Below are 21,736 nucleotides of genomic sequence, written 5' to 3' on the forward strand. Positions count from 1 at the left end.
TCCACCATATGACAGCTTCTCATTCTTTAATAATTCCCCAATCATATTTTACCGAAAGTCTTCTCAAGTGTCAGTTTAAAAAAAAAAATCTATATATAAATAAATAGATAAATAAAAGTAATTATTTTTGTTTCGAAATAAAATTCGCGTTAATATCAACTCAAATGTTTAGACAAAAAATTAATTTTCTAATTATTATCATTTGATAAATTCATATAAATTCAAACATGTATTTTTTTTTACTTCTGGTAAGTGATTTAATTTTTCTATTAACGATAATTATTTTTTCATTGATACATCTCTATTTATATTTATATGAAAAATGGGTTAATATTTATTCTCACGCTATTGCACTGAAGTATAAGAAGAATTTTATTCTTTATTTTCTGAGACTGTAATCCTAATCGACGGATGTAATCAATGCTAAACCTTTCGTCATATATATACGTCTATACACAATATAAATATATATGAACTTGAGAATTTTATTGCAGATCATACCCGACAATAATTTATAAAAATAATAATAAACCTTCTGAATACGCAACACATATAAATAAAATTATAAATATGTCATTTTAATTACAAGTTTTCATTATTTTATATCGACGCGATGAAAACAATCGATTTATGTTATGTAATTTATAAATAATAAATAATAAATTATTTTTCAAAAGCTTAACAAAAAAATGGTAATAGGTAATGGGTGTGAGAAATTTTTTTAATCGTAGAAGGTAAAAATATATTTAACAGAATGGACTTCTTGGTATTTATATCACCTTACAAGTCAAAAACTACTTTTATTTAGGTCTGTGCTCCCGTGAGGCCTGAACATTTTAAAAGACACACCCATTAGTTATCCGAACATTCGAATAAATTGTATTTATATATATATATATATATATATATATATATATATATATATATATATATATGTACATATATATTGAGAAGTGCACCTGTACCTCTCAATTATGTTGTGTCAGAGTTGTATCCTACAAATCAAATGTACATGCATTGTGTCGTGTTGTTTGGTATGTCATTGTTTGATCATCATTTAAATTCGGTCAAAGGTTCATATTCACTATAATACGCGTGGCGTACAACCAATACGTCTATTGAATTTAAATCAACCGCCAAAATACTTTCAAATTTATTTTTAGATTTTTATAAATAAAAATTGTAATTACAATTTGTTTTATATAGGAAATAAAATTTATCTTAAATTCACGTAAAATTAATTCAATTTTTTTTTTTTATATTCTGATAAAAAATACTTCAAATTTTAGTCAAGGTTTTCAAATTTATATATCTCATAAATAAATACAAGAAAAAATAAAATTCTCATAACATAAAAAATTGATTATTTAATAACTAAAAATTACACCAATAATATATATACCCAATGTTTAAAACTAAAACTTTCTCTAGATCAAGATCACAAACAATCTCCGATAATAAATATAGTAACAAAGTCTGTATATTGACCTGACCACCCATTAAAATTAGTGAATGTGAAGCTTTCTTTTTGTCACATTAAATTGATGTCAAAATACCCTCGGGTGCTACATTTAAATAAAATCTTGCAAACTTTATCTATACTTTACAAAGATGCCGAAAAATAGCAAATCTTTACATTGGGATACTTTTGAGACCCAAAGCAACGGCCCTACTACTGACACTGTGTAGCATGTATCCGCAGATTGTATATCCGGCGCCTCGTTATATTTCTCCCAGCATCTACACAGAGTTTAAGTTTATTCTGCCGCTCGTAAAAGTGAAAGCAATTTGGTGTAAGAGTATATATATGCTGTAGTAAACGAAGGAGAAAATATGTGTGCAGAACCACGACGCACATGCGTTACATTAAATATATGTTAAAAATCCTTGAAAATAAACAAATCCAGAGTTGCTGTTACCGATCCTTTGAATTTTTAAATTAAATTTATTACTCATTTAATTCATCTTAAATTTATGTCCTTCTCGTTATCTTCCGCTTCATCATTTTTATTGCGGTAAAAAAAAATTAGATAAATAAATAAAAAGTGCAAGGAAACAAGTTCCAAGGGTTTTACGATCGTACATCGGGTACACGCGTGCACAGTTTCCTGCAAGCTAAAGACAACTCGTGGGTTTCGCTTGCGGCTTAATCGTCCCCGTACGTATAGGAGTCTAGTGTTGTTGCATAGACCAGTGTGGTGTAGGTCTTTGTTTAAAGAACAAAATAAAATATCAAAGAATCGAGCACACTCCCACGCGTCTTGCGAATCTAGCGGATAACATCACTAAACCGTTCTTTTACTTTTTATTTTATTTTTTTAATTTTATTACGTATCTTTATTTATTTTTTTTTTTTTTCCTATATAATCTTCGAGATTTTCCGTAAACTTCCGCTTTTCATTGCATTATAAATTACGCACGCTTACTCTGTTGCTAAATGTGACTACACTACCAATAAAAGGTGCGTCGTAATTTATTAGCGCTATTATCATTATAATCATTTTTTTTTTTGTTAATGGGAAGAAAAAAAATAATTGAAAATTTAAATATAAAATTAGCACGCGATATAAAGTATAATTTGCGCACATTTAGATGTATAACGTTGGTTAGTGTATAAGTAGGTATGAGTAAGAAGGTTATGACGACCGAAGAATACAACAAACATAAGTTTCTGCGACCACGTACCGGATAATAAGCGCGAAAGTTTATTTAAATGCGTACTCTTTTGCATTGTATTCAAAAGGGCGTGTATAACTGTCTGTTTAATGAAATTTTTAATCTTATAAACAAACAACTTTAATAACTTAACTAAAGAGCATTTAATCAAAACCATTATTCAAATATTCAACCTTCATAATAAAATTATTTCCTTACATTAAATAAATGATATAATTAATTATCAATTAAATGCCTTATAAGTCTTTATGCACGAATAATGTGGAATCATTTGATGATGACGAAGTCAAAAAAAAAATGTATGATCTAATCACGCCTGAGATGCCCGTGTTCTTGGAATATAATGAACGTATGTGACAGTTTGAAATACCGACAAGGTAACGCGTTGACTTAGTCATTAACCATCTAACTCTTTTAATTATAATGCTCGTCACTTGCCGTATCATTTTATTACAAATAAACACTCTACTTAATTATTTTATTCCGCCATTTAAATTTAATAATTAAAAATAAAAATCATAAGTGGTCTATTAAATTTTATAAAAATAATTCGTAAAAAAAATATGAATTCTATGATAAATAAATAATGCTACGAATAGTTGCCATGAACTCTCGATATTGTTATGGTCGAAGATATGCTCCATAAGCGATACAAGGACGAGCACTACAATTTATCATTTACATCACTTATAATTCATTTTTATCAAATTATTTTGTCATTATTCATTATTTATTTTTTCAATATCTAGCAGAGTCGAGTAGAGTGGCTGTGAGAATTAAAATTAATAAAGTAAAACTATCGAATGTAAGCGTAGGTCGTAATCAGAGGACACTTAATGTAGTGTAATGTAATGTAAGCATATTTATACACACATTAGACTATAAGTAAATTCTATCGCTCCTCTACTTCTATCTATTTCTTGTAGTCTTATACACAGAAGAAAAATAATACTGAAGTTAACCAAGGTCTAATAATTTTGAATTTTTTTTAAACGATAAATTATAAAAAAAAAAATATTTCAAAAAATTCAACCTTTAGTTTTTTTAATTTTCTACATGTGCATATTTTTAGTTTTTATTTTTTTTTTTAAATCTGAAAATCGTGAATTGTCTGTTAACCTCAGGATCATAAAAAAATGATACTGAAGTTAGCCGACGTTTAATAATTTTTGAAATTTATTTAAACCGATAAATTATAAAAAAAAAAATTATTTTCAAAAATTGCACTTATAGCTTATTAAATTTTCTACATGTGCATATTTTTATTTTTTTTTTTCTGCAATTTATTTGTTGAAAAAAAAATCAAAAAATTGTTACTTGTCTACTAACTTCAGGATCAATAAAAAAAAGGATTTAGCGGCGCAAGAAATATTTTGTATACGAATTGCAGAAACAATTTTCTGAGGACTAGAATTTTTTTTTCGCCCCAAGAAAATTTTTGTTTTCAAAATGCAAATTTCTTGAGTCAGGTAAAAATTTTTCGCACCAAAAAATTCTTTATTTCTGTGTAGGTTTAAATTAAAAAAGGAAGGGATTAACTTTGCTGGTATCGGACACCCGGTGACTTGGGTTGCTGACTGGTATGGTACCAAAGCCCATCTAGTTACATTATATTACACTCTAGAGTCTAGTATATACATATATAGCACCGTAGTAAGCTGGAGACCAAGAAGCGAAGGTGGAGGCAAGCTAAGTGTGCAGCCAGCCCAAGTGATAGCGAGGAAACGTTGTCGTACCTCAGTCTCTCTCGGTATCGCATCCTCTCCTCGTGCTACCACTTCAACATAAACTTGTAACTCTATTAACCGGTAGCAGAGCATAGACTACGCTGTGTTGTTATTTATTTATTTATTTTTTTTAGTGCATTGTTTGCTTAGTTCTTGTGTCAAATTTAATTATTTTTATTGTTTTATTTTTTCTCACCAATAGACTTCCTCGTGACCGCTGTACAAAAGAGAAACTTAACGGTCTTATTTTGAATTCAAAATTCGCGGAGTTTACTCTGCATTGGTATTGATAATAGAAAAAAAAAAAAAAAAAAGGTAACTGAGGAAACAATAATCATGAGATTGATTTATTGTTGAAGAAATAAAACACAAAGAAGAAATATTTCTGAGGCCAGTGAGAAATTATTTTGTGAAATGTCGAAGGTTTGGATAATTGCGGCAATTTATTTAACTAGGGTGAGATTATTATTTTAATTAATTATTTATTTATTAATTAAGTTGAGAAAATTTTTGAAAATTAAATTTATGAAAAATATTATTTATAATTTTTATATTAAAAAGTAAAATCGTATGATTATTATAGTAACGAGACATTGTCTCTCACAATTAGTCACGCTAGAATAAAAACTTCTACTCTTACTCTTCAACACTTAAAATATCCGTATTTAATCTAGTCTGCTCATACTTACACTCGTGGTTTACGGTACATCGATTACAACTCTATGAAAACTTAATAATCGTAATTACAATAATTAAAATTTTTTAGTCCCTCGTAAACAAACAACCAAGTAAATAAATAAATACACAAGTATATAAAGTAAAATTACTCGGTGTAAGTACAATTAAATAAATATTAATGAGCCGTATTTTACATGATAGAGTCGTAGGTATCAATAAAACCGATGAAAGACGACATGAAATAAAACAAAACGTTATTGAGTTTAAATTCACGTGAGATCGTGTTCACTTTGAAAGGATCAAATGCCATTGCCACACTGATTTACTGATCTCACTTCATTATAAACAACGATCACCACTCCACTCTAGACAAATGCATGAGAAAATAATTCACGCTTAATAATTGAGAGTACACCTATAATTTATAAATTATTTTTTTAATTTAAAAAATTGCTTTGACCCTGTATTCAATAATTCAAATTTTAAATCATTATTTTAGAATTTTTTTTTTTTAAACTTCCCGCTAAGAAAATCGATGATTTTCAAAAAATTCAAGAAGTTTATTTTTAATCAAATGATTATTTTTTGAGCCTCGCGTGATAAAAATATATAAAAAAAAATTATATAATAATACAGTAAAATCTAATTAATTTAGCTTGTCGTTTTTAATTATGATATAAAAAGCGTGACTTAGTTGCTCGAAATAAATATTTACTATTACTATGGAATAAAATAAAATCATTATTTATGTCTCGTTAAAAAAAAAAAAAAATGTTGAAAATCGTAAAAACGTATTGCAGTAAAAAACCGAGATATGGTGCGTCTGTGGCCTTTAATTTTCTAAACTGACAGGTTTATTTTAATGGGGTCTTAAATCTAGTCCATCGCATCGCGAATTTGTAAAAAGATTCATGGGTGTGTAGAAGATCGTGTATGAGTTTACTCGCTGTTGGTACTTGTAAATATACGTGTATTGTATTGGTTATTTGATGTTTTAGTCGAGTAATGCAAGAACAAGCGATTCGAGCACTCTGGTATCGTTCCTACCTCGCGTAACCCTTGACCCTCTGTACGATGACCGGCAGTAACATTATATATTGCCGATTTACGGCACGATTTCTGCCGCATACCGTTGTTATTATTTTTAAATTTTCTACCACTAAAATTGCCACCGATCCTCAGTCTCTATTTGCAAATACAACCGGTCTTTTATTTTTATTGACAATTTTTTGTGATGTCATTTTCTTATTATAACTTCCTCTATGTCTGCAAATAAATAATGACCGCGGTAATATTCTATTTTAAAAAATAATTATGATAAAATATCGGCAGTTTTTTAAATTAATGAGGAAAATTAATTATTGTCAATTAAAAATTTTAAAAAATATAATGGAAGCTATAAATCACATAAATTTTTAAATTTCGATAATACGTTCAAGACATATAAATTTACTTATAATGATACGTGTACGTCTATCGGCAAAATAAATAAGACCTTAACATTGAACTTTAAAAAAATAAATTCTCTGAATCTTGATAGTTTTTCAAGGTCTTTAAAAGTAAAGCCTTTATATTCAAGAATGTGAATTAAATGCAAACATATCAGGCAATTGCGCCGGCTGACCGGTAACTGACCTCGACAATGAACTTTATCCTCTCGTCGCGTGCCTTCTCTGAGTAGAGGGCTCTTTATTTCCTTTACAACAGCATATATATGCATATATATCTTTATATTTATATGTACACTTTTCTCTATACATCCTCTCATCTTATTATTGTGCAGTATATTTGAACCCTTTCTCTCTTTCTCTCTCTCTGTCTATACAAATATCTATATCTATATATTCTATATACACATACATTAATGCCTAAGACATAATACCGTGGATCTACAGCGTGACGATTCATGATCGTAAATCACGCTCGTGAATCTGAATGCCCTGGGCAAAATGTTGAGTGCATACTTATGTTTAGAGGTCGACGGTGTTACGTACTGCAGCATCAACAGGACCAATCGCAAATCTACTTGTATGTACTTTATACATATACTTAAATACTGTATAAAACGGACACATTAACACATATGCAAAACGACTCGCTCACTTCCAATTACGGTTAGGCCATTGCAATCGAGAGTGGGCTTTCAATGTATATGTTACATATATATAAACAAATATACATACATATGGTCTTTTAGTCCATGCTGAGTCAGAGCACATCGATTCAATCGATTAGCAATCAAGTACCTTTACTTTTTTTTACTCTCATTATTTTTTTCTCACTTCCAAAAATGAAATTTTTTTTTTTATGCATAATTGACGAAAAATAATGAGTATTAATTTTGCTATCCCGAAATTAAAATTAAAATTATAAATTTTATAATTCAATGGTGAATTTAATGAACAATAAAAAATTAATAAAAAGAAAAATTAATTTGAATAAGGATTAAATTACGGCATATATTTAGTGTGTGAAAAAACGGATATAAAAGAAGCGATGGATTTTATCTTGTTGATTGCACAGCGAAATAAAAAAAATCCATTTAGTTCATCCTAAGATGGTGATTATAATTTACAGTCTTTTAAAAGTGACAGTAAATGATTCGGTTTTGCTAAAAAGCTACCATTTGTAATTATCGGTTGACAATAGCTATATAATTATAAACATCAAACGTGTTAGTTGCTGAAACACGTAACGATATTAATAAAAAAAAAAAAAAAAAAGTAAAAGGAGATGTGAAAAATAATAAAAAAAAAATTAAAAAATGTGACACGTAATAATGAGGCGTAAAAGTGAGATAAGAGTAAATTGTACGTAGATCTATTTATGTATACGTTCTATTGTGATTGAGACATAAGAAATGTATTTTCTCATGATGAATTATTTTTTTTGTTAATGTATAAAGGGATAGTTATCGTCAATTATCCAGCTTACATAATCATTTGATTATTTGTATGTAAATGTGTGAAAGAAAATAAGACATAAAACTACTTAAAGTCTTAATCATTAGCACAGTATGATGATTATAATTGTGATTACATTATTTAATGTGTATTATAAGTATAAGACATGCGCAATACATGATTCGTTAGATTGGATTTTATGGAATAAAATTAACAGATAAATAGGAATAGATTTATAATGATGAGAAATAAATTATTTGTAGATTTAGTATATTTATATAGACATCTGCTATGTAAATAAAAATAATAATATAAAAAACTATCGTGATTTAAAATTGTTATTCTACCTCGGCATTCACCTTAACCTGGAAGCCACTTCACCTCTAACAGCTACGTAATAAGCAGTTTGAGCTTTTTTTCGCTGCACTAGAATACAGTCGTTCGGTAGTGGTTTTGTCAGATAATAGTCTCAACAAAAGAGAAATCTTACGGTGATGTGACTTCTAGGTAAATCGTTTTGTCATTTTTATCGTATACTTCTTCACTTCTCTCTCGCTGATTTTACTACTTGACTTTTAATTTACTGACGGAAGGCGTTGCTTCAGCAAATAGACAAACTTGTCGTCTTAAGCTGTTTAAAAATTTTTTTTTACTAGTTCGTGATGTCAATTATTTTATTTAACAACAAATTACGGTAATTTTATGTTTCCGGTTACTTTTTGTTTTTAAAAAAATTTAAAAGTCATCTAACGAAAAAATTTTCTTTAACTAAACAAAGAAATAAGTTCGGTGTGACCAAATATCCCGTACTTTTAAAAAAACCTCCTACAAATCTACTTAACATCCGATTATTTTCATTCAATGACGTATTTTTGTAAAAAAAAATTAAAAAATAGACTAAAACTGACATATAATAAAAAGGTTGAAAGTGATCGCTAATTGGTTAATTAATTAATGTACATAAATTTGACATAAGACATTGATATATTCGTGATAGTAACAAAGGCCATGAAAATAAATGATACTAATTTATTCATTGTATTATGTTTTACTTGAGAATGCAAACTGACACTGTACGAATGAAACAATGAATTGATTGCCGGAAATTAATTAATTGTTCAATCGATCTTCTTGTACTCTATTGAATACAAAATGACCTAATGGCCTTGAGCCAATCATGGGTGCACTTTGTCATACTCGAGTTACGTGCTCACATTATATATATAAGTATATATATACATGCAAACAATAAAATGTGCTAAGTAACTAATATTAATCATTTCGATAACGAACAGACGATAATAGATTGCAGCGAGTGATTGATTTCAGTTAAAAATAGAAATTTATGAGAAAGATATTTGAATTTTAATCACCAATAATTTTCTTGTTAAAATTTAAACTTATTTAAGACTGATAGTTGTGAATAAAAAGTTAAAAAAAAAAATACTGTCATATGGAAATTTAAATAATTATGTTGTGACCAAAAACGTATCATATTTACATTAGTGTAATTTGCATAACCAGTAGTTTCATTCATTCATTCATAACCAGATTTATTCAAAATTAATTTATAGGTAGTTTTTTGATATAGAAGAAAGTTTATATGATAGATTTTTAAAAAATTATATAACAATAAATTAAGAAAAGGTCAAAAAAAAAATGTTTTATTAATTTTGAATGATAATAAAATTTCTCGTATTCAAATAGTTATAATAATAAAAATTTCCCACACAGACAGTTAAAAATTCGATTAAATTTTTACGGATAAAATTGACGATTGTTAATGATTGTTGAGTTACAGAAAAAAAAATAAATAAATAACAAGATTTATGATGAATGAGGAAAAATAAAAAAGTGATGAATGACAAGACAGAAAAGTATTTCTATTCGACACATCTTCCATCAAGTGCAATGAAAGCGTGTCTACATAATCACAATCTCAATTGTCAGCATTCCTAAATCTTGTCTGTCTACTAGACTCTCGGGCGAGTTGCTACATCCCGTTGGTTGTTACACTCACTCAGTTATTCCGTCTAACCGTCTTAGTCTCTATAATTATATTATACCGGTGACAATAGTCTACTTCCGTTTTAGAAAGTGAAAAAATTATAAGGCTCATCAGAGCTACTTACTCATGTCAAAATATAAATAAAAACAAACAAATAAATGTATATTAATTTCATTATAAAAAATGATTTATAAAAAATTTTTAATTTATTATTAAACACCAGAATTTTTTTTGCCTCAAATATTTCAAAAAATCCAAAAAAAAATTCAATGCAATGAGATGCTGAAGAAAAAAAAATATATTTTTTTAAAATTAAAATAACAAATAGGAATTTGAGAACTGAGAAAAAAAAACTATTTTATAATTATCAAGAAAAAATATGTGTCCGTTACCTAACACCGTCAGTAAATCATCAGAAGTAATGTAATCATTATCACCTAAACCGCAAATACGACCCTTTCTCTTGATATAATACACAATAATTCTTCATACCGGCAAAGACTAAGACTGAAAGAGTAAAAGATTGAAGTCCAAAGACTATTCCATGCCTTTATAGAATAGTCGTGGGAAGTGTTCAGGATATTTAACCACCCACGCTGGCGTCAACCGCTCGATAATGAAAAAAATAAATAAATAAATAAATAATTTTTAAGTCTCCGCGCCAAATGACAAACCGTATAATGGATAATCATCAAATGATGAGACCTCTTCGTAGACCAACGACCGCGTAATTGACAAGTGTTTTTTTTTTTATTCTTTATTTTCTTCCTAGTCATTCTCTATTTTTAAAATGTGACATTTCTTTTCATCCAACGTTTAAACTTAATTACATACTTGACGTTATAAACAAGAATATGAGTACATTTAAACCACTCAAATATCCTGAGAAACCGTATATATTTTTATGCATATCAACGTTCAATCGCCTAAAGATGATAAAGATAAAAAATAAATATCTCAATAGCTCAGCCAGTAGCAGATGACAGATAGAATATTTAGTTCACTATTTTCTCATGTCTATAATATTTTATCTAGATAACAAACATTATAGCATTCATATTTTTTACACATATATAGCTGTGGTGTATAATATGATGTGGCTCGATAATATTTTTTAGATCTGATATCTTCAAAAATTCTAGACATCAAAAAATTTTTTAAAAAATGAAAATTTTTATTTGGTTAATTATATAACGTTTAATCTAGATAACAAACCTTATAATATTCATATTTTTTATACATATAGACGCGATTATAACAAAGATGCGATAAAGTAGACAAAAATAAAAACTCGTTATTTTTTGGTTTAGCTTAATGCTATAATTAAACTTTTTATAGAACTAAAAAGTATTTTGCAGTACATTATAAATACTATAAGAAAGCTTGAGGACCTAAAGAAAAATTAAATTGATAATTTAACATTATTAGTAAATGTAGAGTAGAGGTACCGTTTTTGGCCACTGTAGGGCCAGTTTTGGATACTTCAATCATTTAAATAAAATAATTTGTGACATAATCAAATTTTTAAATGTATTCAGAGATACTTTTACTACACACGGAGAAAAATGTTGGCTCAAAACCTAGCAATCCAAAAAATTATTAAGCTCATACGAAAAAACAGAATGCTGTATCACAATACTCACTACGCGCGAGAAAATTATCGATAAGCTTTAAAAACAATCACTTTTACACATTATAATAATTGTGATGCGGCATAATAATATTTTATAGGCATAATAACTTTTTGGATGCTTAAACTTCCTGTTTCAAGTTTGGTCGACAGCATATTCAAAATTGGTAGGTTTCAAGCCATCATTTTTCTTCGTACACTATTAAAGTGCAAATTTTTTTGTTCTATACTTTTCATTAATTAAAATAAAGTATTAAATGTTCAAAAATGGAACATTGGCCAGAAATAGTACTTCTACCCTATGTATTTAAAAAAATTAAAATACCTACATTCGTAAATGAATCGAGTGACAAATCAATAACGTATCCGCAAGTAAAATAAACTGGTTTAAGTGTGTATGACATCATTATCACAATCGATTTTCTATTATGATTATCGGTAGCATACCACAAGCTATGATAGAGCGCATTAGGAACGCCTTGAAACTAGTAAATTAATTGATTTAAAAAAAAAATTAAATGAATTAGGAGTAAAGTAGGAAAAATTTATTATGCCGCATAATGAAAAATAATAATAAACTATCACCTCGAGAGTTATTTCATTACATGTGATACAAATAATAAATAATTCAGTCATCATATTTAACATGTACAGTATAATTGAAAAAAAATGTGCTGAAAATAATTCAACTTGCAACACATTATAAGCACTTGTGCAGAAAATAATAGATCCCACAGAATACTGATACAGCATTATAGATGAAAATAAATTTTTAACCGTATTGAACAGTCTAAGAATTATTTTTAATTTAAATCATTGTAAAAATAGATAATAAATAAATTTATATTTTGTGAATAACAATACCTTCTTATAGAAATATACGTTTCGACGTAATCATGGATAGTTTTTTTATCATTATCGTTTTTGGATATACATCGTCGTTCATCATTGCATGAATGATAATATTTATCGGAGAATGTTACTTGTAAATGATATTTAAATATATTTATATGAGCACATATATTAAACATAATACCTGAAAATAGTAAAATAAAAACGGTATAAATAATAGTAAGAATATATATTGTTAAAACTTGTCCTGTTGTTGTCATCCAATAAGCCATGGGCTGTGAATAATTATAAGGCAGCCAAGCACGATAAAATAATATATGTTGTGATATATTTTCAGAACTTGCTACGTAAACCATTAGAGAAACTCCAAATAATGCAGTACATAAAAAGGATCTATTCATGAATCTTAAACAATATACATATGTACATATATATTGATCGATAAATATAATAAAATACTTACTTGATCAAACGAGTATAACGATCAATAATAATAATCTCTTCATTTTCACTAATCTTCGACAAATATATTTTTAACATATCAATAATATCGGTAATTACTTTTCGATGTCTGATAATAATAATCGTTTTTATGAAGCTTGAAATTACCGCAGACATCATAAAAATATTGTTCGTAAATTCGACAATATTACTTGTGACGAAAATTAGATCCATCACTTCAGTTATCAAAAATGTGCTCGCCATTATCACAATACAGCTTGTATATAGAGTGTATAGAATGGACTTCCATCCGTGCCAAGTTGCTGGCTTCCATAGACCCACGTAAAATAATATTGTGAAGATGTCTTTTAGAATAACCATTTGATGACAATGGCTGTCAAGCGAATGTAAAGACGATCGGTTGATAGGGAGTACAAAAAACTTTTCCGAAGGGTTAGGGTACATTTACATTTGCAGTTAATTGTTGAACTTTATTATGCACCTGGTGCAATTTTGTAAATTGCAAACGTTTATGTTAATAATAGACAGTTTTAGGGAAAGTAAATACAATAGAAATTGACTTCAGAAAAGTCGATTTTGAATTATTAAAATAATAATTACGAAAAATTGTTTTGCTGAAGAATATGTTGAAAATTGTCGCGTGAATTATTTATCCCTTTCGCTATTATGGCTTTCGATCGATTTTGAATAATAAAATATCTACTAAGAACAGTTTTACTTGTGCTCTTAGAGATAATGAATCCGTCTAAGGGTGACTTTTTTTTTTTCTATTTTTTCGAAAATTTGTATTTAAAAAATCGTGGGCAAGATTTAAAAATTTTCAACGGATGAATCAAGGATATGTCTGCTTGTGAAAATGATATAGATGAGTACGCAAAATAATTACACACACAACTTTCCACCGCCGTATTAATTTCTGATGCATTATAAATATTGATATCTTTTCAAGCATAAAATTAGTAAACGTAACGAGGGTACGTGCAGAAATTAGTGCAATACATCATTTAATATATTTTATTATGTGTCTCTTGGCATCGTAAGCCAACCAGGTGATATGGGATCTCTTAATATGGACCGGAGGCCAGAGACTTTCCCAATCCCACGCACGCCTCTCGTAAAGAACCCGGAGAGACGTATAGTAGTAATGTAACATAACATGTAAGTTCGTATTCGCTTACTCAACTTTACCGCCATGGAAATACTATAGAAATACATACGTACATACATACATGAATATATAAACTCATACGAGTACAAATGAAACTCAATATTAAAACTCCATGATGTGACTTCAAGACTTAAGATGGAATAAAAAAGAAAATAATCACTGTGTTCTCGTAATTTTTTTTATTTTTATTTATTACCCTCAAATTAAGTCAATCTTTCGTCATACACGAGGAGCAATACTTAATAAAGCAACGAGAGAAATCATCTTGACATTGTTTTTTTCTTTTTTGCATTCTTGACATCAATCGGAATGCATTCTGAACTTAATTTGTTTTGTGCGATTTAATATAGATTTAATGAAAAAAAGATCACACACAAATTCGTAATATCAATATATTAGATATATCATCTAATAAAGATGACCTTGAATTAAATAAAGGACGTGGAATTTTTTCATGATCGCATCAAGGTAAATAACATTTATTATAATTTCGAGGTTTTTCATACGCCCACTAATTTTTACGAGTCAAATTAAATTACGATACACCTACGAATTGTCTTCGATATTTATGTACATATTTTTTTAAGTTTGTAAACACCTTTGAATGAATAATTTAAATAAGCGTGTGCACTTGATCTCGATACAATATTTATTAAGATCAATTCTTGTTGACGCCTCTTGATGATGATTCTCCTTGACTTAATGGAACAATCGATGCAAATATAAATATGCAGATTTTTAATAAAATCATCATCATCATCAATAATTATTTATCAGTTTTATATTAATAAACTGTAAGGTAGACAAAATGTTGACATTGATAAGTCCTGAAATAGTCGACGACATTGTTATGTCACATTAAATCATTATGAAGATATCAAATTTTTTTTCCATCCCACATGTATAAAAAATAGATTTAGCTTTAATTTTTAAACTTTTTCACACCCAGTTGAATATATAAATAAAAAGTATATTAGCATTGAATTTAAATTCAAGGTGATTTATAATGCTACTGAATACCTGAATTAATTTAATTTTTTGTTTCAGATTTCGGTATTTTGTCTGACACCAGACGAAATCGAAGCTCAAAGAAGTGGCTGGAATGTAAATCCAAATACCCAGTATCACATTCAAACTGACGAGGGACCAGAGAGATACTTTCGATTTCAAACACTCAATGGGCAATTTCGTAAAGAGAAAAGACTTGAAGACGGTACTGTTGTCGGTACTGAAGGATGGCTTGATCCTCTAGGTTATTTAAGAATTAAAGATTACATCGCCGACCGCGAAGGCTTTAGAATACTTAAGTAAGTTTTTTTTTTACTTCATAATTTATCACTCAATAAATTAAAAATATTTTTTTATCAAATCTTTAATTACCCAATTAAATTTAATGACAATAAAGTATCTATAATTTTTAGCACACGTTATTTGCTAGTCATTAAGGTCACAAATTACCACAAAATAACCGCAAAACACACTGACTAAATTACGGTTACAATAAAACAAAAACTATTATGAAATACCTTGGGTTTATTTCCGTAGGAAGACAAACATTCTGGTTGTTATTATATTATTATAGTCGTTTATTACTGGTCATTAAACACTTAAATTATATACGCGACCGTGACGAGTAAAACAAGCAACTAGTTGGCTCAACAAGTCTCATTAAATAGAGAACATAATTATGTTTACCTTTATCATTTAAATATTTACTAAAACTAAATTTTTTACTTCAGGTCTAAGACGGTCTATGTAGGAATAAATAGACCTATTGAAGACGCTGTTGCTGCCAGTAAACGAGTACCACCTACAAGTGGAATTCTAGTTAAACCACGTCGACCTCCTAATCCATTTAGGTATGTTTTAATTAGTACTAATCAATAAATAAACAAAAATTAAATAAATATTATTATTTTTTAGACAACCAGTATTACAAGATTTTTCGAGCAACAGTATTGAGAGCAACACAATAAAACCATATCGAGCGTATTCACCATCAGAAAATTCGAGAAGATTCATTGTACCATCAACAACATCCTATCCACGTTCAAATTATTACTCAACGACAATAACACCAATAGCAATTGCCAATGAATTGCCAAAGCCCATAACAACGAATTATATACGACCTTATCGAGTTTATAATCGATCTTACAGAAGATCTCATCCTTACATTGGATCACCGACTGTCGAAATACAGCCGCCAGAAGATCCTAATAATAATCTTAATGATGATAATAACAATAACAATAACAATAACAACAACAATGATAATGACGAAGTAGTAAAAGTAACTCCAAAGTCAACTTATGGACTTTATCGTCTAGATAATCGAAGATATCGCGCAGCCCTCGCGTCAGGACGTTTTAACACGACGTCAAGACAAATACGCACCCGTCGACCCAATTACACAACTGAAAAATCAGACAGCCAGACAAAAGAAACAAAAAGTCCCGTTTACTACAGTCTACCATCGAATCCTCGAGCTCGACAACCTCGACTTTCTCAGGGTATTTCATCAGCCCCAGCAGAATACGAATTTCCACAGTACGACGGGACTCACACAACAGCTGATGGTTTTCAGTACTATCTCAAGACTCACTATCACGAAGAAGAACAACAACCTGACAAAAGTATTGGGTCATTTGGCTACGTAGATCCGTTTGGTATAAGACGAGTCGTTTACTACAAAGCTGACGGACAAAATGGTTTTGTCCATAAAAAAAATAATCGTTACGTAGGTTTCGATGCCACTCCATACGACCCCGTGCCACCTAAAGCGAACTGATGTGTTATTAATTTATAATTAATTAATACGTTAAAAAAATAATTATTTTGTGAATTTTTAGTCAAGAGCCTTCGTCCTAGATGCCTTACTCATAAAAATTAACTCGGCGTGCCAGTCGATAGTTTTACGGTTGAGTTTGTACGACAAAATGTGTGAATGTGCTCCATTTATATTTAAAAAATAATTTAATAATCTACTCCTTTTTTCGCTTCAAGTTCACACAATCATTTATTTATACGGCTTCCATAATTTCATAATTATTATTATTGTTTTTAGTCAACCATCTTTAAGTTGGAGATTAGTATGAACGAAAAAAAAGGTGCTCCAAGTCTTTTCATGTCATTTTAAAAATACTGACGTACCCAAAAGTTAGTTTGACACAAGCGTAAATAGCGCGAAGTAAACTTAATAGGATTATCAATTATTATATTTTTTTTCGATCACGTAGGAAGATAGTTGACAAGTAACAAGTAACAAGTAACTCAACATTCAATTCCTACTTGTCAATTTTTTTTTTTTACTCGGCTACTAATTTTTTTTGACTCAAATATCTGACAAGGAACGCGACTGAGTGCACGTTTGAAAGGATAAAAGTTTAAAGATTTAAGAATGGAATATTTTATAATAACTCATAATATACAAAGATTCAATTGTCTCGAATGGAAACTCGTAACATCCGGATAATAATTATTGCGTGCGATTTTCTCTTATGTATATAAAAACACCGGAAGACTGGTATTTCCTACGCACATATTTATTTAAGTAATACGCATTGTTTTGGATTAGTGACCTAGTAATGAGAAAAATTATTTTATAAATATTCCAAACATGTCGAAACAATTGACATTTATTTCTCTACCAAACTTTCTTTCAAACTGGACTCGAGTTCATTATCACTACGTGCTCCTCATTCTTATGAGACTTTATGACGTTTAATTTGTTATTCGAAAAAAAATATCAATTCAAAAATTTAAAATCACTTGATAATTAATTTTATTGATTAATTATGAGTGTAAATGTAGCAGACATCAGACAAATTTATAATTATAAATTAATAGAGTAAATAATTAAAAAAAATAATATTTATAAAAAATGCGCATTTTTAAAAAATTTTATTTTATTAATTATTTACTCTATTTATTAATAATTAAAAATTTGTCTGATGTCACTACATTGAAACTCATAATTAATTGTGTACGTGATGAGTGTCAATTAATATTTTATAAGTATTTAAAAAAAAAATTAATCAACAAATTTACAAGACGTATTTGTAAATTAAATAATGCTATTAATCAATATAATTAATAATTAATTAATTGATTAATAAGGTGCTGTCGTTGCCCTGATGAACACAGTGCATTTGCTTAGTAAACAATTTACGCATTAAAATAATTATTAATAATAATAATTAATTAATTAAATATTTTAATGCACTTTGTTCACAGGGCATTAATGAAATTGTGTACCCGTAAATTAATTACAACGTATACTTTTACAATTAGACAGCTCCCTCTCTCTCTCTCTTTCTCTTTCTTTCACTCTCTTTTTTTTGTTTTACTATTTAGATGTACTTACTACCTCTTCTCTGTACTTAATAATAATCAATTTGTTGGAGAAATCAAAATTTTGTTTTAAATAAGATTCAAATAAAAATATTTTTTTTTTTTAATTAATAAGCGATCTCGATCTCGTTATACGGGAAAAAAATGTATCCGATTCTTGTAAGTTAATCTTATCAAGATCTCGTATAATAATAATAATTATAATAAATATGATAGTAAAAATAATAATTATTATAATATATATTTAATATTGTATTAAATCGAGTGGATATAAATACTCACGCAAACATTTTATTCATAACTATCAAGAGTTTTAAATCTAAATAGATTTATTTACGCTCGTGCGCCCAATTTTTTAGTTTAATGGAAGTAAATTAATTTTTTTTTTAATTTATATTAAAACCCGTAAATAAAACGCTTTATAAAAATATATAACATATTGTTGATTTATTTTACTATGATTGTTCATGTTTTATTTTTTTATATTTAAGTAAAAGGTAAGTAATGATTTTTTTTTCGTTTTTCACAAAACTCTCGATATATGAGAACAGTATTGAGTTTTAGAGAATAATAAAATCAGGATCATGATCACTTTTACTGATTTCTACTTTCAATTTAACGAAAGTGGTATTACAATATGCAAGTATATGAGTATTATTATTAAATTTATAAATAGATTATTATGAAAGCCGGTAACTTTGGTCGTTTTGTATCGTTTTATCGGTTGATAGAGTAAAAATAATGATAATAATGAAGAAATAAAATCTTACTCACCGGTCGCTGGTTTTTCCTGGTAACTGCAGTGATGATAAAATCGTTGGTTTCTTCATGTAATCCATCAAAAGGCCACTGAACACTGAACACTGAACACTGAACACTTGTTTACTTGTTTAGTTTTTTAATTAAAATTTGTCAATCATTTAAATTCAAATTTCCGAATAAAAATTTTAAATTTAATAAATAATTTTTTTATTTTTATGACTAAAAAATGGATTCTAAGTAAAATTTTGTGGATAAATTAATATAGCAGCTCAATAAACGTAAAAATAAAACTATTTTTAATAAATTATTGGCTCAATTTATTTAATTAGTAATAGATAAGAAACTGATATTTTGTTTATTAAATTAATATTGTACTCATGAAGCCGCTAAGAACTCAGTCATATAATTCTGCGAGATTCATAATTTAAATTTTTAATTCAAATCTGAGATTTAAAAAAAAAAAAATAAGTGATTCTAAATTATACAGTCTAGATTCTTAATTATTCTCTGTATATTTTACGATTGATTTTTCTTCTCAAATTGTACTCAGTAAAAAAAATATTACAGTTATCGAACAAAAGATAGATAAATTTTGAATTTACGCGGTCATTATTTAGCAACAAGTAACAGAAGTTAAAATAAATAATTTTATGTTTACGTTTAATTATTTGTTACCTAATAATTTCTTTAAATTTTGATTATTGATAAGCACTGATTGTACAAAAAATAAAATAGAAAATAAAAAAACGGTTATTTATTAAATTTTAAGATGGCGACAAGTTCCCGCGTTTTCGCGACGCGTAAAAAATTTAATTGAACATTTTTACACACTGTAATAAACATTTTACTATTAAAAATATTTAACACACTCACTTGCACTTATTAATTTGTATGAAACATTACCGAAAATAAAGAAAAAAAAATGAAACGAATAAATGAATTACCGGGAATTAGCACTGACACTGGCACTCACCACCAATACTTTTATTTAAATCACTAATTTACTAAAATAAATTCACGCACTTAATTGTCATTAAATAGTCACTATTTATTATATAATTAATTTAATATATTATTTTTTCCAATGTCGACCACTTATAATGATTTTAAACAATTAACACTGCTCGAAATGTTCACTTTGATTTCTAGACCATGACTAGCGTCTGCTAAAATTTTAGTTCTCCCAAAAGCCACCAGAGTCGGTTACGAATTTTCAAAAACTTAAAATTTGATTGGACGAAATTTCATGAACCTGAAGTCAGCAGACAATCAACAATTTTCAAATTTATTTTCAACAAATCGATACTAGAAAGAAACAAAAAAAAAACTAAAAATATGCTCATGTATAAAATTAAAAAACTATACCATTTAAAAAATATTTTTTTTTATAATTTATAGTTTTGAAAAAAATTTTAAAATAATTAAATGTCAGCTAACTTCAGTATCATGGAATTTTGCTAACTGATTTAATAAGAAATTGATTGGGTCATTTCAAAATTTAAAAAAAGGAATAAAACGAACAAATGAATTACCGAGAATTAGCACTGACGCTAGCACTCATCACTATCGCACTAATTTTTTTTACTTCAATTTGTATCACTAATTCACTCAAATGAATTCACTCATTTCATTGTCATCAGATAATCACTACTTGTTCAATAATTAAATTCAATATCTTATTTAATTCAACGTCGATCAATTACAATGTCTTTAAAAAATCACCACTGCCCGAAATGTTCACTTCGAAATTTAGACCATGACTAGCGTCTACTAAAATTTTAACTCCCCCAAACGCCACCAGAGACGGTTACAAATTTTCAAAAACTTTAAATTTCATTGGTCGAAATTTTACTAACAGATTTAATAAGAAATTCTTTGATTGAGTCATTTCAAATTTTTTAAACCAATCAGAGGCTTTGCTTAATCGAGCTAATCACTTCACTAAACATTTAACAACTAAAAATATTTATCACTCACTCTCATTTATTAATTTATTCGAAACGCTATCAAGAAATAAGTATAAAACGAACAAAAGAATTACCGAGAATTTACACCGACTCCGGCACTCATTACCACTAACACTTATTTTTTTAAATTTAATTTATATTACTACTACACTCAAAAAAAATTTATTCACTTCACTGTCAATCAATAATTACTTATTTGACAATTAAATTCAATATCTAATATATTTGAACATAGATCAGTTACAATGTCTTTAAAAAATTACCACTACCCGAAATGCTCACTTCGACATCTAGACCGTGACTAGCGTCTGCTAAAATTTTGATTACCCCAAACGCCACCAGAGACGGTTACAAATTTTCAAAAACTTTAAATTTCATTGGTCGAAACTTCGCTACAGATTTAATAAGAAGTTATTTGATTGGGTCACTTCAAAATTTTTAAACCAATCAGAGGTTTTGTTTCAAAGAAAATTTACCAAAAAAAAACTAGATGCTTCTCTTACCAAATTCACTATTATTCTCTAGTCATTAGTGCATTTTCACTGCTGTC

The 21,736-nt window shown here is 28.1% G+C and overlaps 2 protein-coding genes across 3 annotated transcripts; one reads left to right on the top strand and one right to left on the bottom strand.

Moving 5' to 3' along the window:
• On the top strand, window positions 1–17,959 carry LOC103574518 (dual specificity protein kinase splA). Of its 2 annotated transcripts, none has more exons than XM_053737262.1 (4): window positions 1–248; window positions 15,152–15,411; window positions 15,844–15,963; window positions 16,028–17,959. In XM_053737262.1, exons 1-4 carry the CDS (start codon window positions 228–230, stop codon window positions 16,893–16,895), a joined length of 1,269 nt encoding a protein of 422 aa, XP_053593237.1. In that variant the 5' UTR covers window positions 1–227; the 3' UTR covers window positions 16,896–17,959. The 2 variants fall into 2 exon arrangements, with proteins under 2 accessions (XP_053593237.1, XP_008552201.1); XM_008553979.2 differs by lacking the exon at window positions 1–248 and adding an exon at window positions 4,266–4,859.
• LOC103574517 (odorant receptor 43a-like) lies at window positions 11,305–13,296 on the bottom strand. Its single transcript, XM_008553978.2, has 5 exons — window positions 12,938–13,296; window positions 12,487–12,879; window positions 12,208–12,412; window positions 11,952–12,107; window positions 11,305–11,383 (listed from the first exon to the last, which is right to left on the bottom strand). Exons 1-5 carry the CDS (start codon window positions 13,294–13,296, stop codon window positions 11,333–11,335), a joined length of 1,164 nt encoding a protein of 387 aa, XP_008552200.2. The 3' UTR covers window positions 11,305–11,332.
• Window positions 17,960–21,736: the final 3,777 nt, after the last annotated feature.

Source organism: Microplitis demolitor, chromosome 3, assembly GCF_026212275.2.
Source record: "Microplitis demolitor isolate Queensland-Clemson2020A chromosome 3, iyMicDemo2.1a, whole genome shotgun sequence".
In the NCBI taxonomy this organism is placed as follows: Eukaryota; Metazoa; Arthropoda; class Insecta; order Hymenoptera; family Braconidae; genus Microplitis; species Microplitis demolitor.